The sequence below is a fragment of the Columba livia genome, chromosome 3, assembly GCF_036013475.1.
Source record: "Columba livia isolate bColLiv1 breed racing homer chromosome 3, bColLiv1.pat.W.v2, whole genome shotgun sequence".
NCBI lineage: Eukaryota > Metazoa > Chordata > Aves > Columbiformes > Columbidae > Columba > Columba livia.
The window spans coordinates 120,959,536-120,979,078 of NC_088604.1; the positions used below are offsets into that span (position 1 = coordinate 120,959,536).

The window sequence follows — 19,543 nt, forward strand, 5'->3', positions numbered from 1 at the left end:
TTTGTGAGCAAAGCAAGAACACGCAGGGCTCAAAGCGAGAAAGGCTCAAGCCAGCGCCCAACCTTTGGGGGTGGTTTTGTGCTTTTGTGCTATAATCTGCAGAGAGGGAGAAATTGTCCTGGGAAGGAGCAGCCGAGCCAAGGGACAGAATGTGCCTGGTAAGAGATGTAGCGTGTACCATGTGCTCAAAGGAAGGAAAAAGGCATTCTGGTAGTGACACAAAATGTTCAGTTGTCTCTGCGAATGGTTTGCGAGGTGTGCCCTGTGACTGGGGTGTCGCATTGAACACAAACGGGCTGAAAACACGTTGCCCAAAGAGTTTGGTGTTCAAAAGGATAGGAGGTCCTGCAGATTGAAGTAAAAATAGACACAAAGAGGAAGCAGAAATAAAGGAGAGATTTAGCAAAATGAAAATAAAAATACAGAATTACAAAGGGGAACGGTCCGATTTCACAAGCATTACGTGTCTCCGAATAGTCTGGTGAAGAAATGGGGTCGATGCTCTGAAATGGAGCTGCAAATAAACCAGCCCGCGAGGGTCAAGCTGGGGCTGTGGCACAGGGACGGGGCCGGGAGAGGTGGGAGCTGCACCTCACCGAGGGGCAGCCAACGCGCTCAGGTGTCTCCTGCCTTCCAGAACTTTCCTGTCATGAACCCGGGCCCAGAGTTTCTCCCCTGGTTTCTCCTCTCCCCATTTCTTCCTCCCCCTCCATGCACCGGCCTCTTCCTCACCTCGAGCTACGCCCAAATGAACCGCAACAAACCCCGTTTAGCTGCAGCAAAAACCAACCTGCTGTAAGGAAATGACCTGAATTCAGGGATTTTAGAGAGCCGCTTAAATCCTCTTTACCTGCCCATGTGTTCTCACTGTTTTTGTTTTGTTTTTTTTCCTCCTTTTTCATAGAAATTGCTCCTGCTTCCTCACCCCATGTTAGTGGGGCGATTACGTGACATGATGCCCACGCGAGGGGCTGTTTTCCATTTCCCCACAAAGCCCAAAGGCTTGTTTTCCATTGCTTTGTTCCCAAAAATCGCAAGGCCAGCAGCGACGGGGAGCGGAGCCGGATGAAAGTGCACCCGTGCAGACAGACCGACCGCAAACGGCAGCCGGGAAAGACAGAGGGACAAATGCCTTTCCCTGCTCCCCAACTGATGCTGAATACAGGGGGAACACACTCAAAATTTGGCAAAAACCTGGCTTTTGGGCACCGCCAGCAATGCTCGGTTTTCTTGCAGGAGCTTTAGTACATTTGTCTTCTCCTGTTTCACTGGGGCCTCCAGCGCCATGTGCCTTCCCTTCGCCACTGATCGCTTCAAGATGTGAGAGGAAGTGAGGGGGGAAATTGAGCCTCTGTCACCAGAATACACAGAGAATAATCAGCTTTGCAACTCGAAGAAGCCTGGGAGGGATTTGCTATTTTCTTTTTATTTTTCACTGAACTTAGGACAATTTTCTTCCCAGTCGGTAAAGATTTCAGGCTGGGGTTTGTATTTGGTTTTCCTTTCTAGCAGCACCGCGCTTCCCAGCTCTGTTACAAACTGTACCCTGAAATGAGCAGCTTCACTAAAAAAACCCGCCCTTCTTGCCCCGTCTCCGTTTCCGTGGTGTCCTGATGCTAATCCCGCAAAATTCACCATCTCTTTTCCTAATTTCATGGCTTTGGGAACACTGCCAGGAAAACAAAAAGTTGCGAAAAACGTGATGTGCGGGGGGCAGAACGGGTCCCCCTCTTGCCCCGCTGTCGTGCGATCGCGGGGAGGGACCCCCCGGTGCTGCCCGGTCCCCGCCCCACAGCGGGGCCCCGGGGGCGGGAGGCGGTGCCGGGGCGGGGCGGGAGCGGCGGAGCGCGGCCGGGGCCGGTGGCAGCACCGGAGCCGCTGGCGGTACCGGAGCTGGTGCTGGTGGCGGTACCGGAGGCGGCGGGCGATGTGCTCCGGGCGCTGGGCGCTGCTCTGGGCGCTGCTGGCCGCCAGCGGTGGGGCCGGTGAGTCCGTGGGGATCCGGGGGGTTCGGCGGGGCTGCTCGGTTTTCCCTGCAGATGCTGCTTCGTTTCACCCCCTTTTCACCCCAGTGCCCCCCGCCTGGCTTGCGGACCTCAGCCCAGCCTAAATCCTTTGGGGAGCTCAGCGCGGGGGGTCCGGCAGCGGCACGTCTCTGCCGGCCCCGTAAGTCGGGTTTTGCCGTCCTGCCCCGGCGGTGCGGTGGGTGATGTGACCGGGGACACGGCGACGGACACTGGGCTTCCAACCGTGTACAAAACCACCGGGAAGCGGCGTGGTTCGCGGTGCCGTCGGTCTACCGGCTTGTAGCTGCTTGGTAACCTGGAAAAAGGAATTCGAAGAGGTGAAAGTAACTTTTTGGAGTTAAAATTGTGCTGCCGGTGTTTGGCCGCGGGCTGTGAGCTGCTGGGGGGTTTCAGCCCCTGCTCGGACGTGCTGGGGGATCTCGGTGTGCAGGTGGGGTTAGTGTGGAAGGGGGGAATGTGTTTGCTTTGGGCAGGGGGGAGTGAAAAGTCTTGACTCTGTGACAGTAGAATGTGCAGCGAGGGCACCTCACTGTGGGTTTAACCAGGAGTCCTGGGCTGGTGTATCCCAAAGGTCTCTGAATCCCCTCCCCGGGATGGGGAGGTCGGAAACCCCGCAGGCAGGGGCTCTTCACCCCTCCTGCCCCGTCGGGGTGTGAGGATTCACCCAACAAGCGCCCGCGCAGAAAGATGATGCCAGCAGGTGAATTACTTCCAATAATGGGAAATCTAGGGCTAAGCACTTTTGGCAGACCTGGGTGTTTTCTAATCCCCTCCTTCCTGGGGCTGCAGCAGAGCGATGTTCTGGTTCATTCATGGGCTGTGCAACTCCCTCTGTTTTGCTTTTCTTTTTTGCTTTAATCCTAATGAAGTGTCTTGTCTCTAATAGCAGGCAAGACTTTCTCGTTAAAGCTCCGTTCACCGGGCGTGCAGGACCTGCTCTGTTAGTTTTGCTGTGATCTCGGGTGTTTTGGGGGAGCAGCGCTGCACTTGGAAGTGGATTTATTTCCACGCCGGCTTTTCCCCCAGGCCAAGCCGTGCCAGTGCACAGCCTCCCACGCAGGCATGCCGGCTCTGGCGTGGGCTTTTAGACCCAGCCTAAGCAAACTGCGGTGGACACGGGGAAGGGGTGTCGGGCCACATGGGGCAAATCCCTTCCAAGACACCACAAAGAGCTGGGGAGGGAAGGGCTACTCAGAGCCAGCACTACATATGAGAAACTCCTGTTGTCACGTGAATCAGAGAGGAAAGTATTTCACTCCTGGGCTAGCAAACACCTCTTTCCATTTAATCAGTATAGAAAACAAGGCTGAGATCACCTTTGCTCTTTGCCTTTTCACTTGAAGCAGCTGGGGGTGAGCAGAAATCATCCGGGACCAGGTGAAACACTTGGAAAGCTTTGAAATTGTGCGTGAGAACGGCTGTTTGAGGTTGGAATGTGCCGAGCAGCCCCAGCCTGGGAAACCTCGGGGAAAAGCAGCAGAGAGAAGGGGATTTGGGGTCACTCGCCCATTTGTTTGCATTTAGCAAATCTCAGTGGGGCCGCCTGGCTGTTTGGGAGCTGCTGACCCGGCCTCGGAGCTGCGTGTTGCAGCAATCACATGGGCTTTGTTTGTGTTGGGATGGGAGAGCTTAGGAAGCAGGTTGGAAAAGCTTAGGGGCTTTTTTTTCTTGCTTTTCTGAAAGGGAAACCCATTGTTTTGTGCGAGCGCCAGGAGAGCTTTGCGCTTTCCTCTGCGCCGCCAGAGCTTAAAAATCCCTTCTCAAATTCCTGCCTAGAACTAGCATTTCTCGAGGGTTAAAAATAGTGAGCCGTTTAGCAAAGGAGTGTATCCAGCCCCAAAATGAGGTTGTGTTCCTTGGCTCTCGGGGAAGCTCACCCTGCATTACTCACAACAGTAATGACGTAGCTTTGAAAACTTGTCGTTTGATGTTTCAGGACTGAGAGCTGCCTCAAAACAAACTCAGCTGAACTCCGGCTAAATAAAGAGGCCGTGCTTTCTACCTGCAGTATTATCTTTTAAGTTGTGAATAGGGTTTTTGTTTTCGGAAGTTAATTTAGCTGAAATTCCTGTCTGGCATGATGCCTTTGCTTTCTGAAAGCAGCAGGGAGATTTGCCACTGCGCTCGGGATTTCTGTGTGCCCGTGAAATCCTTGGGAGGCTCAGAAAAAGCATCTGTTTGTGGTATATTCTTTAGATCTTACATCTTAAAAACATACGTTTTTGTTTGGGGGGGAATTGCTTTATGTGGGGGTGTTCTTCGTCTTGTTTGTGGCTGGGCTTGGGAGGGGGAGGACACCATTACAGACCTGGGTATGTGAAGTGATTTGTAGATGGGGGCCCGAAGCATTTAGGAAAAATGGGTAAATAACCTTCCCTCGGGAAAAATGTCTGGGAAAAGCCCTTGGGAGGCAGACACTGAAAAGCAGGCGGCTCCTCCATGCTGTCCAGAGGCGTTTCTGTGTCTGTCTGCAGCTGTTTTCCCGTGAAAAGCAGCTCGGCGGGGGCACTTAACTTAGCAAAAGTGTTTGTGCTTGACTCACTGAGCATCTCCCTCCTCTGGAGCCGCTCGCCCTGTCCTGGAAAGGCAGCAGAAAACCAGAGCGAGCCCCGCCGGGGACTCTTGCTCTGCCCCAGCTGAAAAAGCTCGAGAAGAGGCCCCCGAAAGGGGGTTTTACTGGAGTAAAGTCCCAAATTCCTCCTGCCCGGAGATCCTTTTATATTCCAGACCCAGGGGTGCGATGCGGCAGAAATAGCTCCTGCCTCTCCCGGGCTGAAGGACAAGTGACTGAGCACTTTCTGTAGCCTGGGCTGCTCCGGTTTGCTTTAAAAAAGCCTTTTTTTGGAGGTGCTGCTAGTACATAGTCTTAGGGCAACCCCCAGCTCCACATTTCCTCCTCTTAAGAGAGGTCTTGTAGATTCTGGACTTTTGGAGCATCTGTAAATGAACTGCTTTTAATTATTATGTTAATGGAAGCGGTGGGGCTTTGCGGGGTTTAGGAGGGGGGCGCTTTTTGGCTATTGGTTACAAAGCTGAGATTTCTCTTGCAGACAATGCTGATGGAAATGGAGGTGTGAGGCCGTACCCGTCCCAGCACCCCGAGCGCAGCGTGGCCACCGCTGGCCACTGGCCCCAGCCCCGCCACCAGCCCTCCGCCGGCCCCCTAGGACGCATTAAGTTCAACCCCACGGTGCGGCACATCGTGATTAACGAGCACAGGGATGTCACGTTTAATTGCTCCATCAAAGTGCCTCAGCTGCTGCTCCGGCCGGACACCCCGGGCATTTCTCTGTGGAAGGATGGGAGGGAGCTGCTGGACCGCATCTCCACCAGCCACTTTGAGATCTCGGATGAGGAGGACGTGGCCATGACCTCCACCTTCAGGTAACTGCTACCGGCCTGCTTGGAGCTACACCCTGAGTGTTGGCCACAGGGGAGACACCTGGGCTTGGGACTAGGATGGGCAGACACACCCCAGCCCCCAAAGCCTGGCTTTGCAAGCCCAGCTTATGCTTCTCTCTGGCAGCATCCTTGCGGCCACGCGCTCGGATAACGGCTCCTACGTCTGCAAGCTCAACATCTCTGGTGTGGAGGTGGTGTCGGATCCCATCGCGGTGCAGCTGGAAGGTGAGCCGGAGGAGGTCCAGGAGCATCGTGCCCTGGCAGAGTGACAGCCCCGGGGACCGTGATCTGGGAGCTGTGAGGTGTCCTTCAGGAACGGGGAGTCCTGGATGGGAAGGGGCTGGTTGCTGGAGCAGGGCACAGCCCCAGACAGGGCAATTTGGGGCTGTTGACAGGGCTGCGTGTCCAAGCTCTCTGCATCTCTTGTCTCCCTCCTCGTGTCCGTGCAGGGCTCCCGCACTTCATTCGCCAGCCCGAGAAGCTGAACGTCACCAAGAACAGTCCTTTCAACCTCACGTGCCAAGCCGTGGGCCCGCCGGAGCCCGTGGAGATCTACTGGTTTCGCAACAATGTCCGAGTCAACGAGAAGCCCCACATCTCCCCGTCGGTCCTGACCGTGCCAGGTGAGCCCTGCGCGTCCTTGCCACGGCCAGCTGGGCCACCTGGGTGGCTCCTGTGCCATCCCACAGCCCGTGCCCTTGGCCTCGCGCCTCCCGTGGGGCTGGGGCTGTGTCCCCGTGCGCTGCCGCAGGGATGTTGCAGCTTATTTCATCTTTGTGTGGCACCCTGCACTGCTGCAATGCTCAGCACTGGCACATTTCCCAGGAGGTTTTGGCATAAAATACGGCCATCAAATTATACAGAGTGGGACACGGGGGTTCAGCATTGCAAAAGAGGGACCACAGAGGTGCCATTTTGCCAAGGCTTCTTCCCCAGAAGAGGCAGGACACTCAAACTGCCCTTTCCTAAGCAAGGAGCAGGTTTCTCCTCCAGCCTGTGGCCACACCAACAAGTGGAGTGCTGCTCTTCTGGGCTGCTTCGCTGGTGTTCCCCTCCAAATGTCTCTGGAAGAGCTTGGCTTGGCCCCTGCAGCGTCCCCATGCCGGGCTGCTGGAGCACAGGGAGAAAAGTCCTTCTCGTAACATAAAACCCATCGTGGTTTTGCTGCCCAGGCAGAAGAGAGGAGGGATTTCTTGATGAGAAGACCACTTAGCAGCCAGGCTATGGCTGACTTACCGTGGCGTCCAAAGGCAGGCTTTAAAAGGCAGTGAAAGCCGGAAAGAGTGACTCATTCCTCTTGGATGCTCTTGCATCCGCTGGCACACGCTGGATCGGGTCATTTGAACCCTCCTGGTGCTGCTGGTGCGAGCAAACGCTTGGCCATGCCTGCAGCCTAGGGAAGGCAAACAGCCGTCCACATGCGGGTATTTCCAGCGGCCCCCAAAAGCGGCTGGTCCTCCGCTCTCAGCCGGGAGGTTTGAGCAATCTTCGGAAAGCAATAAGTCATCTGATCCCAGCCACCGTGGTGGTGCTGGTGGGCTCTTCTGCTTTCCGCCTTTCCCTTTTCCAAGGCGAAGCAAACACTTACTCAGGAGGTTGTGCAACGGCACCGTAGGGACGTTCGGTCCTCGCGGCGTGGAAGGAGGGCGAGTGGGATGGTGGAGGCCATCCCTGGGCACAAACGCCGTGGAGGGGAGCGATGAGCACAACATTAAGTTTTCCTTTGCATGTAAAGAAACGACAGCAAGGCTGCAAGGGTTTTCCGTGAGGACTGGTGCGATTAGGGCGTTTTGAGCAGGTCCCTTGTTTCGGTCTGCACAGGTGTGAATGAGACGGCGCTGTTCAGCTGCGAGGCTCACAACAGGAAAGGGCTGACGGCGTCCAACCCGGGGCAGGTCAACGTGAAAGGTAAGCGGCGATGCGATGCTCACCTGAGCAGCAGCTGTCCCGACCTCCACCCTGCCCAGCAGCCATTCGACAGGAGCTGAAGGAGAAGTTTTTAAGGCTCCCACACTCATTTTTCCCCAGTTTAAACCCATATTTAAAACCAAGCAGTGATTTAGAATCACCCAGTGCGGTTCTGTCATCCCAGTATCGCGGCCGTGGGAGGAAGCACCAAAAAGCGCATTTGAAAGGAGAACTGTCAGCCCCAGCGCGGGTTTCGGAAGGGCCGTATCACTCTCTTCCTTCCCTCTCAACCATGGTAGTGCTTGCAATTTTCCATAGGAAATGGTGGAAATTCTCCACATTCCTGACAGGGGCCACTCCAGCAACGTGAGGAAGGTGTTCCCCCAAATATGTCATTGCCTCTGAGCGGCACAGAGAGCTCACAAATATAGAACGTGCTCAAAATAGAACCACAAATGGCTTTTTTTTCCTGCTTCCCTGTCTGGTGGTCTGAGACGCCTGCGTTACATGGATGGAGAATACTGGGGGAATCCAGATGTGCCATGTTTGAGTTTAAACCTCCATCTGACTGTCCTCGCCTTTTCCCCGCAGGAATACCATCCGCACCCACCGGGCTGCGTGTCCTCAACCAGACAGGCCACAGCATCGTGATATCCTGGGTGCCGGGCTTTGATGCGTTCTCTGCGCTGAACAGCTGCAGGGTGCAGGTAAGTGTCCGTAACCCCCTTTGCATCTGCACCCTTCCCTCATACAGGTGCTCCGAGGCACGTGGAAATCTGTGTTGGGCACGAACCACGTGGATTCGACCAGAGCGTTGATTTGGGCAAACTGAGTTGGACTTTGCCAGCTGTCACTCTGTCCCACCTGCACCCTGCGGTCTGTCTGTCTCTCTGGTGAATTTGTGGTGCCCTGATGTTGAGGAGCCCAAGTTGGGCAGCAAGAAAGAGTCCTGGGGCACAGACAAGGAGGCTTGGAAGGTGCTGCTAGAGACCAGTTTGGTGCCTGCTCATGAGGAGCAGCTTTGCTGTGCCCGCTGCGAGGGGGAAAGTCGGTGGAAGGGATGGCGCAGTGGGTTTTTCCAAGTGATTCCCTTCTGTTTGATGTTGCTGGGTTTCGCGGGCCAAGCCCATCACTTGCTTTCCCGTGGAAATGTTTTTTATACCGGCTAATCTGTACTCCAGCTGAGACAGAGGGGACTTTGAAGCCAGGTAAAAGTGAAAGGAGTTACCAGGGGAAAAGGTACCAGAGCTAATATTAGCGGGAGCTCGGGAAGCGGGGTGGAGAGCCAAGGAATTTCCTGTGACTTAACGTTCACTGTCTGTCATTAGGAAACGGCCTTTGGAGTTGGAAAACAGGACAGGATTTCTGGCCCAATCTCAGCTGTGACTAAGCCCTTTTGCTCCTGTCCCCTTCGATAATCCCCTCGCTGGGGCAGCGCGGCCCACCGACAGTGACTCATTTCTGAGCGCGCCCGTGCTTAAAAAAGGAAACTTGCTGTCATGCCTGCCAAGTTCAAGCTGGTGAAGTTTGCAAAAAGCCATATTTAAAAAAAAAAATACATTAATTTGGTGGACTGTCTCCAGATGACAAGTTGAGGATCGAGATGGCTGAGCTGGGCTCAAGGCTCAGGAGAGCAGCCGGTCCCTGCGGTGCTGTCAGGAGCAGCTTGCACGTTCATCTGGTAACTGCTCGCCTCTAGTGACAGCTTGGGGACCTTCTCAGCTTTACGAGGCTCTTCTCTTTCATTTTAGCTGGGAAATGCTGCTGGCGCTGATGCCGAGCACCCTGGGCTGCCCAGGGGTACTGGTGTTGCTCGAGCAGAAGGGCAGGACCCCCGCCACCCCAAAACCAGCGCGGAGGCTTTTGAGAGGACCGTGTGGCTTTCTGCTTGTGGTTCAGGCTGAAACACATCCTGTGGGTTGTCTTCAGAGCCACCTGTCCCTCTCGCACTGGCATCCCCTGTTCTTGCTCCCCCTTTCCCCACCATCCCAGCCCAGGCCACTCTCGTGGTGCTTCCCACAAAACGAGACACTTTTTGGGGAGCTGCGCGGGCTGTGTGGGCAGCTGTGTGGTTACTCACCAGCCAGCCTTCTGGAGAGAGAGCGATTGCTCCTGGTGTAAAATGTGTGACCTGTTTTAGTACATCGGATTCATCTGTGCTGTGAAATGTGGTGATGGAGTCTGATGTGGTCTGAGATTAGTCCCGCAGCTGCTGGTGGTGATAAGTCCTGTGGTCTAATGGTGAAAAAGGACTTTGTTTGGGACTCGCTGCCCGGCAATGCTATTTGGTGCTCCTTTTGCTCCATGTCATGAGAAAGAGCAAATCATCCCTCCCTCCTCCTTCCTGCAGTGATGGTGATTTCACATTTCTGCCGTGTCCCCACCGCAATTCTTTCTCCATGTGCGTTGGAGCCCTTGCCCTGGGCACCGTGAAGCTCCTGCCGTCCGCGTCCCACCAGGCAGAGATGAGCCGGTGTGCAGGAACGCGGCGTTGCCGCTGTTCGGGTGGGAGGCACGAGGGAATGGGGTTCCAGATCCTGTTTACAGGCGCGAAATTCCTGCCGCACGTCTCACGCCGCAGGTTGTTGCTGACTAATCCCTGGTTTTTCAATTAAGGTCAAGGAAGCCGTTCCGCGGAGCAACGCCTCGCTGCTGCTCTTCAACACCACCGTGCCGCCCCACCTGTACCGCGTCCCGCGGCTGGAGCCCATGCTGGGCTACGACCTGCGCGTCTCCTGCGGGAATGAGGTGGGCTGGTCGGCATTCAGCCCCTGGATAACCGCCAGCACCACCGAGGCAGGTAGGAAACCAGCAGCCGAGAGCCCAGAAGGGTTTCCCTGGCTCCATTGTGCAGCTGCGCTTGGAGCAGGATGCTCTGGATGAGATGCTGGTCCAGGGTCGTGGTTGCATATGGGACGGGACGTCTTGATTCTGTTGACTGGGGAAATTTATCCACCTACTGCAAATATTAAAGGCTGTAGGAAATACCGTGTGCTTTCTACAGCTCGTTTTCTGTGTCCCTGCGCCCACCCTGCTCTCCTCACCGTCTTTCTCCCCGATTCCTGCAGCACCGACCACCCCACCGCTCAACGTCACGGTGTCGTTCAATGAATCCAGCTCCTTGCTGGAGATCCGCTGGGTGAAGCCACCGCTGGGGAGGATCCATGGGGAACTGCAGGGCTATCGCCTCTGGTACAGCTGGCAGAGCTCCAAGGGGCTGGTAAGTCACCGGGGAAATGGGGAAAAATGGCTAAAGCCTGGAAAAAAACCCAGCAGGCATCACGCAGGGATGTCCAGTTTGGTCTTGGGGCTTCTGTATATTCTTTCTGAGCTTGTCTGCTTTCTTGTGCTTTCACCTGGTCTTTTAAAATACAAATAGTCTCTCTCTTTTGTGTTTTTGTAACTCATGGCAATGCCCTAAGCCATTAGTATTGGAAAGAAGCCGTTTTGCTCGAAGGAGACAAAAGGTTTGGTACCACAGCTCCTATTCTCTAAAACAGAAGCGAGATGCAAATCTTTGGGGTGACACTCAAGCTTTGGCAGCACCTCTTGGCACTTTCAGCTACAGAATCGATCATAAGATGTTGGGGAAGATTTGTTCCCTGGGGTGTGAGTTGTTCCTTGCTCCGCTGGGATTTATTCTGTGCATTAACTCATGCAAACCCATGGCACGGCCACCAGGAATGTGCTGGGGTGACCTCTCGGGGATTCCTGGCTCATCTCAGCTACCGAGCAAAGGTTCATCAGGGACGATTGCGCAGATGTGTCCAGCTGTCACCGCTGCCCCGTGGTTTGCTTTCCCCGTCCCAGGCTGCGAGCACAGAGCAGCGCCCCGGCAGCCTGAACCCACCGCGGAAAAAGTGACTCACGCTGATTTTTTTGTAGGATGCTGCATTTTCTGTTCTCCTTTTGTGCCTCTGGAGAAGAGCACGTATAGATCCAGACCGAGTGAAGTCAGGGAAACAATAGTACAGTCTTGTGACTCGCATGGAAAAAAAAAATGCTGACATATCTGCTGTCTCCCAAGCAGAAAGCAAAAAATGGGACTTGCCCTTTAGGCTCTAGGAAACTTGTTGCTGTTTTTTATACATTTCCCCAGTCAGATGCTTATGTGGGGAAATTTCTGCTTGGATTCCTGGTCAGTAATTATTCTCCCTGAGTTCTGGCCCCAGACAGGCTGAATGTGAAATGCCCCCAAATAACGTACAGTTTAACAACCCCAGCGCGACAAAGGCAGGGGGATCCGTATTTCTGTGTCAGCAGGGCCACCTGCAGGCCTCTTCTTCTCCACAACCAGCCCAAAAAACTGTTTTTAAAAACTTGCAAAAAAAAGCTGTTTTATTTTATTCTTAAACCAGCAGTTCTTGTCTAAGCCAAGGCTGCCGGCGCTGGGACGTGAAGAAATTCCTCAACGACCACAAGGCTCGCAAAGAAACCCATTAATTTTGGCCGTTGCGCCCTGCCGGCACGGCCGCCCGCTTGGCCGGCGCTCTCCGCGCTCTGTTAGATCAGCCGCGCTCTGTCCTCAGATGACACAGCAGGGACGGCCGCGCTGGGAAAGGATCCCGGGGCGTTTTTGCAGCTGGTGGTGGGGAAAGGATCTCGGGTGCGTTGGTGTGAGGAGGTGGGAAAGCAGGAGCGCGGCAGCGGGGGCAGCGGCCGCTATCGGCGTGTGCTGCGGACACGATTCGTGTCCATCTCTGGGGGTTTGTAGGGCTGCGAGCAGAGGCCGGTCCCCTCTGAGCGGCTCCGATCCACACCGGTCCCCCTCAACCGCTGCCTTTCCTCAGCCGTGTGATGTTCAGCTGGGGCACTGCTGGCCACAGCAGCCTGCCAGATGTTTTGGGTGCTGCTGCTGCTGGGCAGCTGTTTTGCAGCTGGAGAGCGGTGGGGAGCAGCAGCAGACACTCCCAGCCGAAAAAGATCATGAAGCAATGGGGAATTTGCAGGGAAAGACTCACTCGTGTTTTTACCCAGGAAAAAGGTCTGTGCCATAGGGCACGCTGACTCCTGCCATGTTACCAGGCAAGGAAATACGCCCTTAAAATTAGAAATACTATTAGCTCGACACAAAACCACATGCAGAAGATATCTGCCCTAAGAAGTACTCTCGGTGGCCGGGCACATGAGGGATGGAGCAGGGAGGGTTGTGGCTGAACGCGGTGGGAGATGCTCTGTGGAGGAGTGGTGGTGGTGAGCACCGAGGTTTTGGGTTAAAATCTGCATTACTGCCCATGTGTGATGCTTTTTCCCTCCTCGCCTCTCTGTGCTCGGGCTGCCGGCCCCGCGGCTGCTGACAAGCAGAGAGTGGCAGCAGGACGAGGTTTGGATGGGAAATGCTGCTCAGCCCCTCTCCACATCCCATCCGGCGCTTGCAGGCAGGGCCATTATTCTCTGTAAATAGCTCGCTGCTGCGTTTCCTCCGGGCTTGCAGAAGCAAAGCGGCACAGAAGCGTGACAAGGGGCCAATTCTCAATAAATCTCCGGGTTTCCCTCCGGCTGCTGTCTCCTCCAGCCCAGACCTTTCTCCCCTTCCTCTCCAGCAGAACGTCTCCGCTGAAGTGCAGCCCAACACCAGCGTGGCCGTCCTGCCCGTGCTGGCCACCAATGCCACCTGCTCCATCCGCGTGGCCGCTGTCACCAAGGGGGGAGCGGGGCCGTTCAGCAGCCCGGTGGAGGTTTTCATCCCTGGCAGCGGTAAGGAGACGCAGGGGAGGGCGATTTGATGTCCCTCCATCCTCCTCCAGACACTTTCCCTGCTGTTGGCCAAGAGTTTGGGACATTTGGTAGCCAGGAGACTTGCTCTGCATGTGCAGCTGTGGTCCTCGTGGCCCCTTCTCCCCCATAACCCTTTGGGCTTTCCTGGGTTTGCTTCCACCCCCTGGGGAATCCCCCCCAGCCCCTGGGTGCTGCACGCTGGCTCCTTCAGCTCCACTAACAGGGTGTTTCCTCAGGGTTAATAACCTCAGCCCCCTCTTCGACTCCAGCCTCCGGGAACGCCGACTCCTTTGTGGTGCTCCTGGGCTTCATCTGCGGGACGGTTGCCGTCGGGCTGGTGCTCTGCTTGTCCATGGTCATCCAGAAAAGATGCGTGGAAACAAAATACGGGTAAGGCGAAGGGCAGACAGCTCGGGGAGGTGCCCGGTGGGGCCGGCAGCCCACGCTGGCCGTGGAGAGATGATTTCTGCCTCCAGCACTGACATCATCCCCACAAATGACATTTTTTTACGTCCATGGTGAGGGACTTGAGGGTATTTTTACCGCAGCGACAGCACTTCCCCTCTCTTCCTCAGGCCAGCAGTTCACCTTTCACTCACTATTCCTATTTTTTTAAAGGGAAGTAAACTTGTGCAATCTGGTGCAGGAGGAGTTTTGACACGGAGGTGAGAGAGCACAGATGCACAATATCCTGTGGCCCCAAGAAACCCCTCCTGCCTCGGCACACGCCAAATCTGTCTGGGCACGGTGGCTCAGTGTGGGCAGAGAGGCTGGTGCTGGGCTGGTGGGTGGTGCTGCGGTGATGGGGACAAAGGGCTGTTTTCTGCCACGATAAAGCCAATGCTACTCACTCGTCCTCATGACTTTCTAAGTGGCATTTAACTGCCCCGTGCTGCTGGTTTTGTTAAACAATCGTGGTGCCAGCGGCTTTTCTTACGAGCGCTGTCACTTGGGTGTCTGCGGTCAAGCTGGAACTGGGATATATAATAATTAACCCCTTTGGAAGGGCATAATTTCAGTAAGTGAGTTTAATGAGCCAGTGAAGGAATCTGATTTAATCCGATCTCCCGTAGCCTCACCCCCATACCAGTTTGGAAACTGGTGGCGTGTAAGGGTCCCTTTCCTAACAGGTGTAGCTTTGTCACTCTCTCCTCGTCATCCTGACACCTGGGAGCTCCGTTTCCCGGTGCTGGACCCCGCACGGCCCCGTTCCGAGGGACACAGCATCCCTGGCAGCGTGCCCGTCACTGCTGTTTCGGGGCCGTGGTGTGAAGCTCCCCCTGGTTTCTTTTTGGCTAAAGAATGGTGGTTTCTCGTGCTGGCAGAACACATTTACACACTGCATTTGCACATCGGGCACGAGGAGAGGTTGCTTTAGGAGGCACCGCGTTGCTACCGGCACGGACTGCTGTCCGGTTAGGAAATGAGTATTCCATTTCCCCCTCCAAAAAAAAACCCCTCTGTGACTCACTCCTCGACAGATCAGCCTTGTTTACCAAGGGTGTTTGCTCGGACCCTGTGGGCGATGGCAGCTGTCCAGTCAGAGGGAAATGAAAAGGATTGGGGCGCCCGCGTTTCCTCCGGTGCCCCTGGCAGGGGGTTCCTTCCGCGGGGGACACGCAGCCCAGCAAGGTCTGTTTGTGTCCCGCCAGGAACGCGTTCCGCGGCGACGACCTGGAGCTGGCGGTCAGCTACACGGCCAAGAAGTCCTACTGCCGGCGAGCTGTGGAGCTCACGTGTACGTGGGTTGATTTCTCCCGTTGTTGATGGGGATACCCAGCGGGTGGGACGTGAGCTGAGCTGCTGTCCCTCTGTCCCGCAGTGGGCAGCCTGGGCGTCAGCAGCGAGCTCCAGCAGAAGCTGCAGGACGTCGTGGTGGACAGAAGCGCCCTCAGCCTGGGGAAGGTGCTGGGAGAGGGTGAGTGCTGGGGATGGACACGGCTCCGGGCCTGGGGGACGTGGGGGGACAAGATGACAAAGTGCCAAGACCCCTGCGTTCATGTCCTTCTGCTGCTGCTGAGACACAAACCTCCCCCTGTAGCTTTTTGGGGACGAGATCTCCACCTGAGAGTGTTTCAAATCTTCAGGGCCATAGCGGTGTCCTCAAAAGTGGCGCTGCAGCCTGCCCAGGGCAGTGGTGGAGCCGCCATCCCTGCAGGTGTTCAAAAGACAGATAGATGAGGCTCTTAGGGACACAGTGACAGTGTTAGGTTAACATTTAGACTCGATGATCTTGAGGTGTCTTCCAATTGAAAAGGTTCTGTGATTGTCTGAAGCGCTTGCTTCTCTCCCGCGGCACAGGGGAGTTCGGGTCGGTGGTGGAGGGGCGGCTCACGCAGCCCGAGAATGCCCCGCAGAAGGTGGCTGTGAAGACCATGAAGCGTAAGTCATCCCCCTGACCTCACAAAACTTGACGTTGGGTGGCAGAGATTTGGGGTGTTAAAGCTCTTTGAGTTCTAAACCTCCTCCTTTTTTCTCTGCTTCCCAGTGGATAACTTCTCCCAAAGGGAGATAGAGGAGTTCCTCAGCGAAGCAGCGTGCATGAAGGACTTTGACCATCCCAACGTCATCAAGCTCCTTGGTACGGGCTGTGGCTCATCGCTGTCCAGCTGGGATTTGGGCTGGGGAACCGGCCCGGGGAGCGCTCGGGTCCCGCAGAGGACCACGGTGCCTCTGCCCATGGGGCTGTGCAACCCACCCGTGTTTTGCAGGCGTGTGCATCGAGCTGAGCTCCCAGCAGGTCCCCAAGCCCATGGTGATCCTCCCGTTCATGAAATACGGCGACCTGCACAGCTTCCTGCTCCGCTCGCGGCTGGAGATGGCCCCGCAGGTAATGACCGCGGCAAGCAGAGCGCCCTGTGTCAGCCTCTCCTGGGGACAAACCTGCGTTTGCTTCTCGAGGACGTTAGAGGACCTGGTTGTGGTCCGGCTTCCTGCTTTGGTGGGATCCAGCTCCACAAAACCCCATGGGAATCTCGCCTCGCCTTAACAAGCCCCGTTATCCCCGCTCCCCCTCGCACAGCATCTCCTCCAGCCTCGGCGTCGTGGTCCCTGGGCTTGCTCCAACACGCCTTTCTCCTCCCAAGGAGCCCCAAACGGGACGCAGCATCCAGATGTGGCCACACCAGGGCTTGCGCTGTTTAACCCGCACCCTTCCCTTCCCAGTTTGTGCCCCTGCAGACGCTGGTGAAGTTCATGGTCGATATCGCCCTGGGGATGGAGTATCTGAGCAGCCGGCAGTTTCTCCACAGGGATTTGGCGGCTCGAAACTGCATGTGAGTTTTCTCCTCTGCTTTCTCCCAGATGGATATGCACCTGTGGTTTTACAGCACAACTCGGCTTCCTTAAATAAAACCTACCTTAAATAAAACCTTCCTTAAAAACACCCTTGAGAGACAAGGGAAGAGAGCTCAGCCTCAAGCCCTGCTTCAGAATTATCTATATTGTCGTCCCCGTTTCCTCCCGGCAGGTTGCGGGACGACATGACGGTGTGCGTGGCCGACTTCGGCTTGTCGAAGAAGATCTACAGCGGCGATTACTACCGCCAGGGCCGCATAGCCAAGATGCCGGTGAAGTGGATCGCCATCGAGTCCCTGGCTGACCGCGTCTACACCACCAAGAGCGACGTGGTAGGTCGAGACCCGGTGGGTCGAGCTGTCCTCCCTTTCTGCACTTTGCTACGGTTGTTCTCTGACCTTTTGCTGCCCGCGCGGCGCCCTGGAATAGGTTTGTTGAGTGGGCCGCTCGCCTCTGCTGCATCATTGCTGGTTATTCCCAGTTTTTGGGGAGGGCAGGGCTGGAGCGGCAGCTCTGGGCGTTGTGCGGTGACCTTTTCCGCGTGAAAAGCCTCATTCATTCCCCCTGGAAAGCTCCTTTCAGCGCGCGTTCCCTTTGTCCCGGCAGTGGGCATTCGGCGTGACCATGTGGGAGATCGCCACCCGAGGGATGACGCCCTACCCGGGCGTGCAGAACCACGAGATCTACGAGTACCTGTTCCACGGGCAGCGCCTCAAGAAGCCCGAGGACTGTTTGGACGAGCTGTGAGTACCAAACCCACGGTTTGGATGAGGGAATAGAGTGACTGTCAGCGAGTTTGCTGATGACACGAAGCTGGGAGGAGTGGCTGGCACTGGAAGCTGTGCTGCCATCAGAGACCTGGACAGGCTGGAGAGTTGGGCAGGGAAACATTTAATGAAACAGAACAAGGGCAAGTGTAGAGTCTGACATCTGGGCAGGAACAACCCCAGGTTCCAGTGTAAGTTGGGGAATGACCTGTTAGAGAGCAGCATAGGGGAAAGGGACCTGGGGGTCCTGGGGACAGCAGGGTGACCGTGAGCCAGCACTGGGCCCTTGTGGCCAGGAAGCCAATGGTACCTGGGGTGGGTTAGAAGGGGGTGGTCAGTAGGTCAGAGAGGTTCTCCTGCCCCTCTGCTCTGCCCTGGGGAGACCACACCTGGAATCTTGTGTCCAGTTGTGGCCCCTCAGTTCCAGCAGGACAGGGAACTGCTGGAGAGAGTCCAGCGCAGCCACCAAGATGCTGGAGGGAGTGGAGCATCTCCCGTGTGAGGAAAGGCTGAGGGAGCTGGGGCTCTGGAGCTGGACAAGAGGACACTGAGGGGGGACTCATTCATGGGGATCAATATGGAAAGGGGGAGTGTCAGGAGGATGGAGCCAGGCTCTTCTGGTGACAGCCAGTGGCAGGACAAGGGGCAATGGGTGCAAACTGGAACACTAGAGGTTCCATTTAAATATGAGAAGAAACTTGTTGGGGTGAGGGTGGCAGAGCCTGGCCCAGGCTGCCCAGGGAGGTTGTGGAGTCTCCTTCTGTGCAGACATTCCAACCCGCCTGGACACCTTCCTGTGTAACCTCATCTGGGTGTTCCTGCTCCATGGGGGGATTGCACTGGATGAGCTTCCAGTCCCTGACACTCTGGGATTCTGTGGTTTGACGAGCCCCTTTGCTCGCCGTCTGTCCGCGAACAACCTGCGCATCGCTTGGCTGAGGTGGTTTCTCTTTGTGCTTCGTGGGTCTTGCTTGTTGATGCCCTTCCTGGAAGGACACAGCAACTATTTGTGCTGTGGATTTGTGGCTTAGCGCCAAATTTGGCCAAAAGCCGGAAAACCTGTGCATCACAGCAAAGACTGTTCTGGGGTTCCCGTGTTCTCCCCACCGCAAACCTGAGCCCAGTCTCACTGGTCTGTAGTGGGGGGGGGGCACCTGCAGCCTCACCCCCTCCATTTCTCCCAGAAACAACAGTTATAAAGACTAAATTTTGAAAAAAATGGCAAAGATTTAACCTTTTCTTCCTGGTGGGTTTGGCAGCAGGGAACGCACTCGCAGTTTCTCTCTCAGAGGAAAACTGGCCAGAACGGTGCGTGTCCCATCTTAAATGAAAGCGTCACAGAAACAAACGCTCCCAAACCCTCAATATTTGCATAATGTCCCGAGTTTCGAGGTGCCCAGTGAAAGGCAGATCCCGGAGCAGGGCGGCGTGTCACCCGGGGGGGGAAAAGCAGCGTCTGAAGTGCAGGAGACCAGGAACCCGGCAGGAGGTGGCAGGGGGACAGGAGCAGTGCCCTCTGCAGTTGGTGCTGGACAAAACAGGCTTCAGTATTGTATTTATTTATTTTTCAAAAATAGTCCATTTTGGCCTGAGGGTCATGACTGGTGATGCTCTTCTCTGCCCCACAAAATACCTTCTTGTTCCTCAAGGGCTCTTCAGTGCCTAAAATCTATAAATCTGGAAAGGGAAAAAGTGGAAACCTCAAAACTGCGTTTCTGAGCAGCTCAGCAAAGGGGTTTTATCTGGTTTATTTTGGGCCAACAGCCTAAGGGGGGAGTTGGCTTTGCTTTGTTTTAGTGCAAAGCAGGTCAGGGCTTGCCCAGTTTGGAGGGAAGCGGGGACTGGGAGCATCCTTTGTGATAACCACGCTCCTCCCTCCATCCCCAGCTACGAGATAATGTCTGCGTGCTGGAGAGCCGACCCCGCCGCCCGGCCCACCTTCTCCCAGCTCAAAGTCCACCTGGAGAAGCTGCTGGAAAACCTGCCTGCCCTCAGGAGCTGCGGGGACGCCATCTACATCAACACCAGCCTGCCCGAGGAGAGCCCGGATTCCACCCAGGACTCGGGTTTCCCCCAAGCGGACTCTGATCTGGAGCCCGGGGATGTGTCGGAGCCAGCGCTGGTGGCCGTGGATGTGGATGTCCACCCGTGGGGGTCACGGTACGTGCTGGAGGAGCAGGTGGCCGTCCCCAACGAGGAGCCCTATGTCCCGCTGCTGCCCGACGGGGCGGCCACCGAGGGCTCGACGTGGAGCCGAGCCGAAACCTTGCCCGTGGGCACCGCGCTCTGCCCGCAGGACTCTGAAGTGCTGCTGTGAAACGGGGGAGCCTGTAGAGAAACAAAAGGACACAGAGGGTTTTATTTTAATAAACAGCCGCCTGGTTTCGTTCTTCCTGCCTTATTTTCACAGTGGGGTCTGGTGCA

General features: G+C 55.8%; 1 protein-coding gene across 6 annotated transcripts; it reads left to right on the top strand.

Moving 5' to 3' along the window:
- Positions 1 to 1,821: 1,821 nt before the first annotated feature.
- Positions 1,822 to 19,509, top strand: MERTK (MER proto-oncogene, tyrosine kinase). 6 transcript variants are annotated; one of them, XM_065059426.1, is made up of 19 exons: positions 1,822 to 1,985; positions 5,078 to 5,411; positions 5,554 to 5,654; positions 5,879 to 6,052; positions 7,251 to 7,337; positions 7,929 to 8,044; positions 9,954 to 10,137; positions 10,406 to 10,557; positions 12,881 to 13,034; positions 13,292 to 13,445; positions 14,708 to 14,793; positions 14,878 to 14,973; positions 15,357 to 15,437; positions 15,544 to 15,636; positions 15,767 to 15,885; positions 16,221 to 16,330; positions 16,525 to 16,684; positions 16,959 to 17,095; positions 19,007 to 19,509. In XM_065059426.1, exons 1-19 carry the CDS (start codon positions 1,928 to 1,930, stop codon positions 19,434 to 19,436), a joined length of 2,826 nt encoding a protein of 941 aa, XP_064915498.1. In that variant the 5' UTR covers positions 1,822 to 1,927; the 3' UTR covers positions 19,437 to 19,509. The 6 variants fall into 6 exon arrangements, with proteins under 6 accessions (XP_064915498.1, XP_064915501.1, XP_064915500.1 ...); XM_065059429.1 differs by having other exon boundaries at positions 13,325 to 13,445; XM_065059428.1 differs by having other exon boundaries at positions 12,884 to 13,034.
- Positions 19,510 to 19,543: the final 34 nt, after the last annotated feature.

Bases quoted from the DNA above. Each gene is read 5' to 3' on its own strand.
- MERTK (XM_065059431.1), top strand. From the start codon at position 4,105: ATGATGCCTTTGCTTTCTGAAAGCAGCAGGGAGATTTGCCACTGCGCT. The intron at 10,138-10,405 runs GTAGGAAACCAG...CGATTCCTGCAG, and splicing joins CGCCAGCACCACCGAGGCAG to CACCGACCACCCCACCGCTC. The intron at 10,558-12,880 runs GTAAGTCACCGG...CTTCCTCTCCAG, and splicing joins GGCAGAGCTCCAAGGGGCTG to CAGAACGTCTCCGCTGAAGT.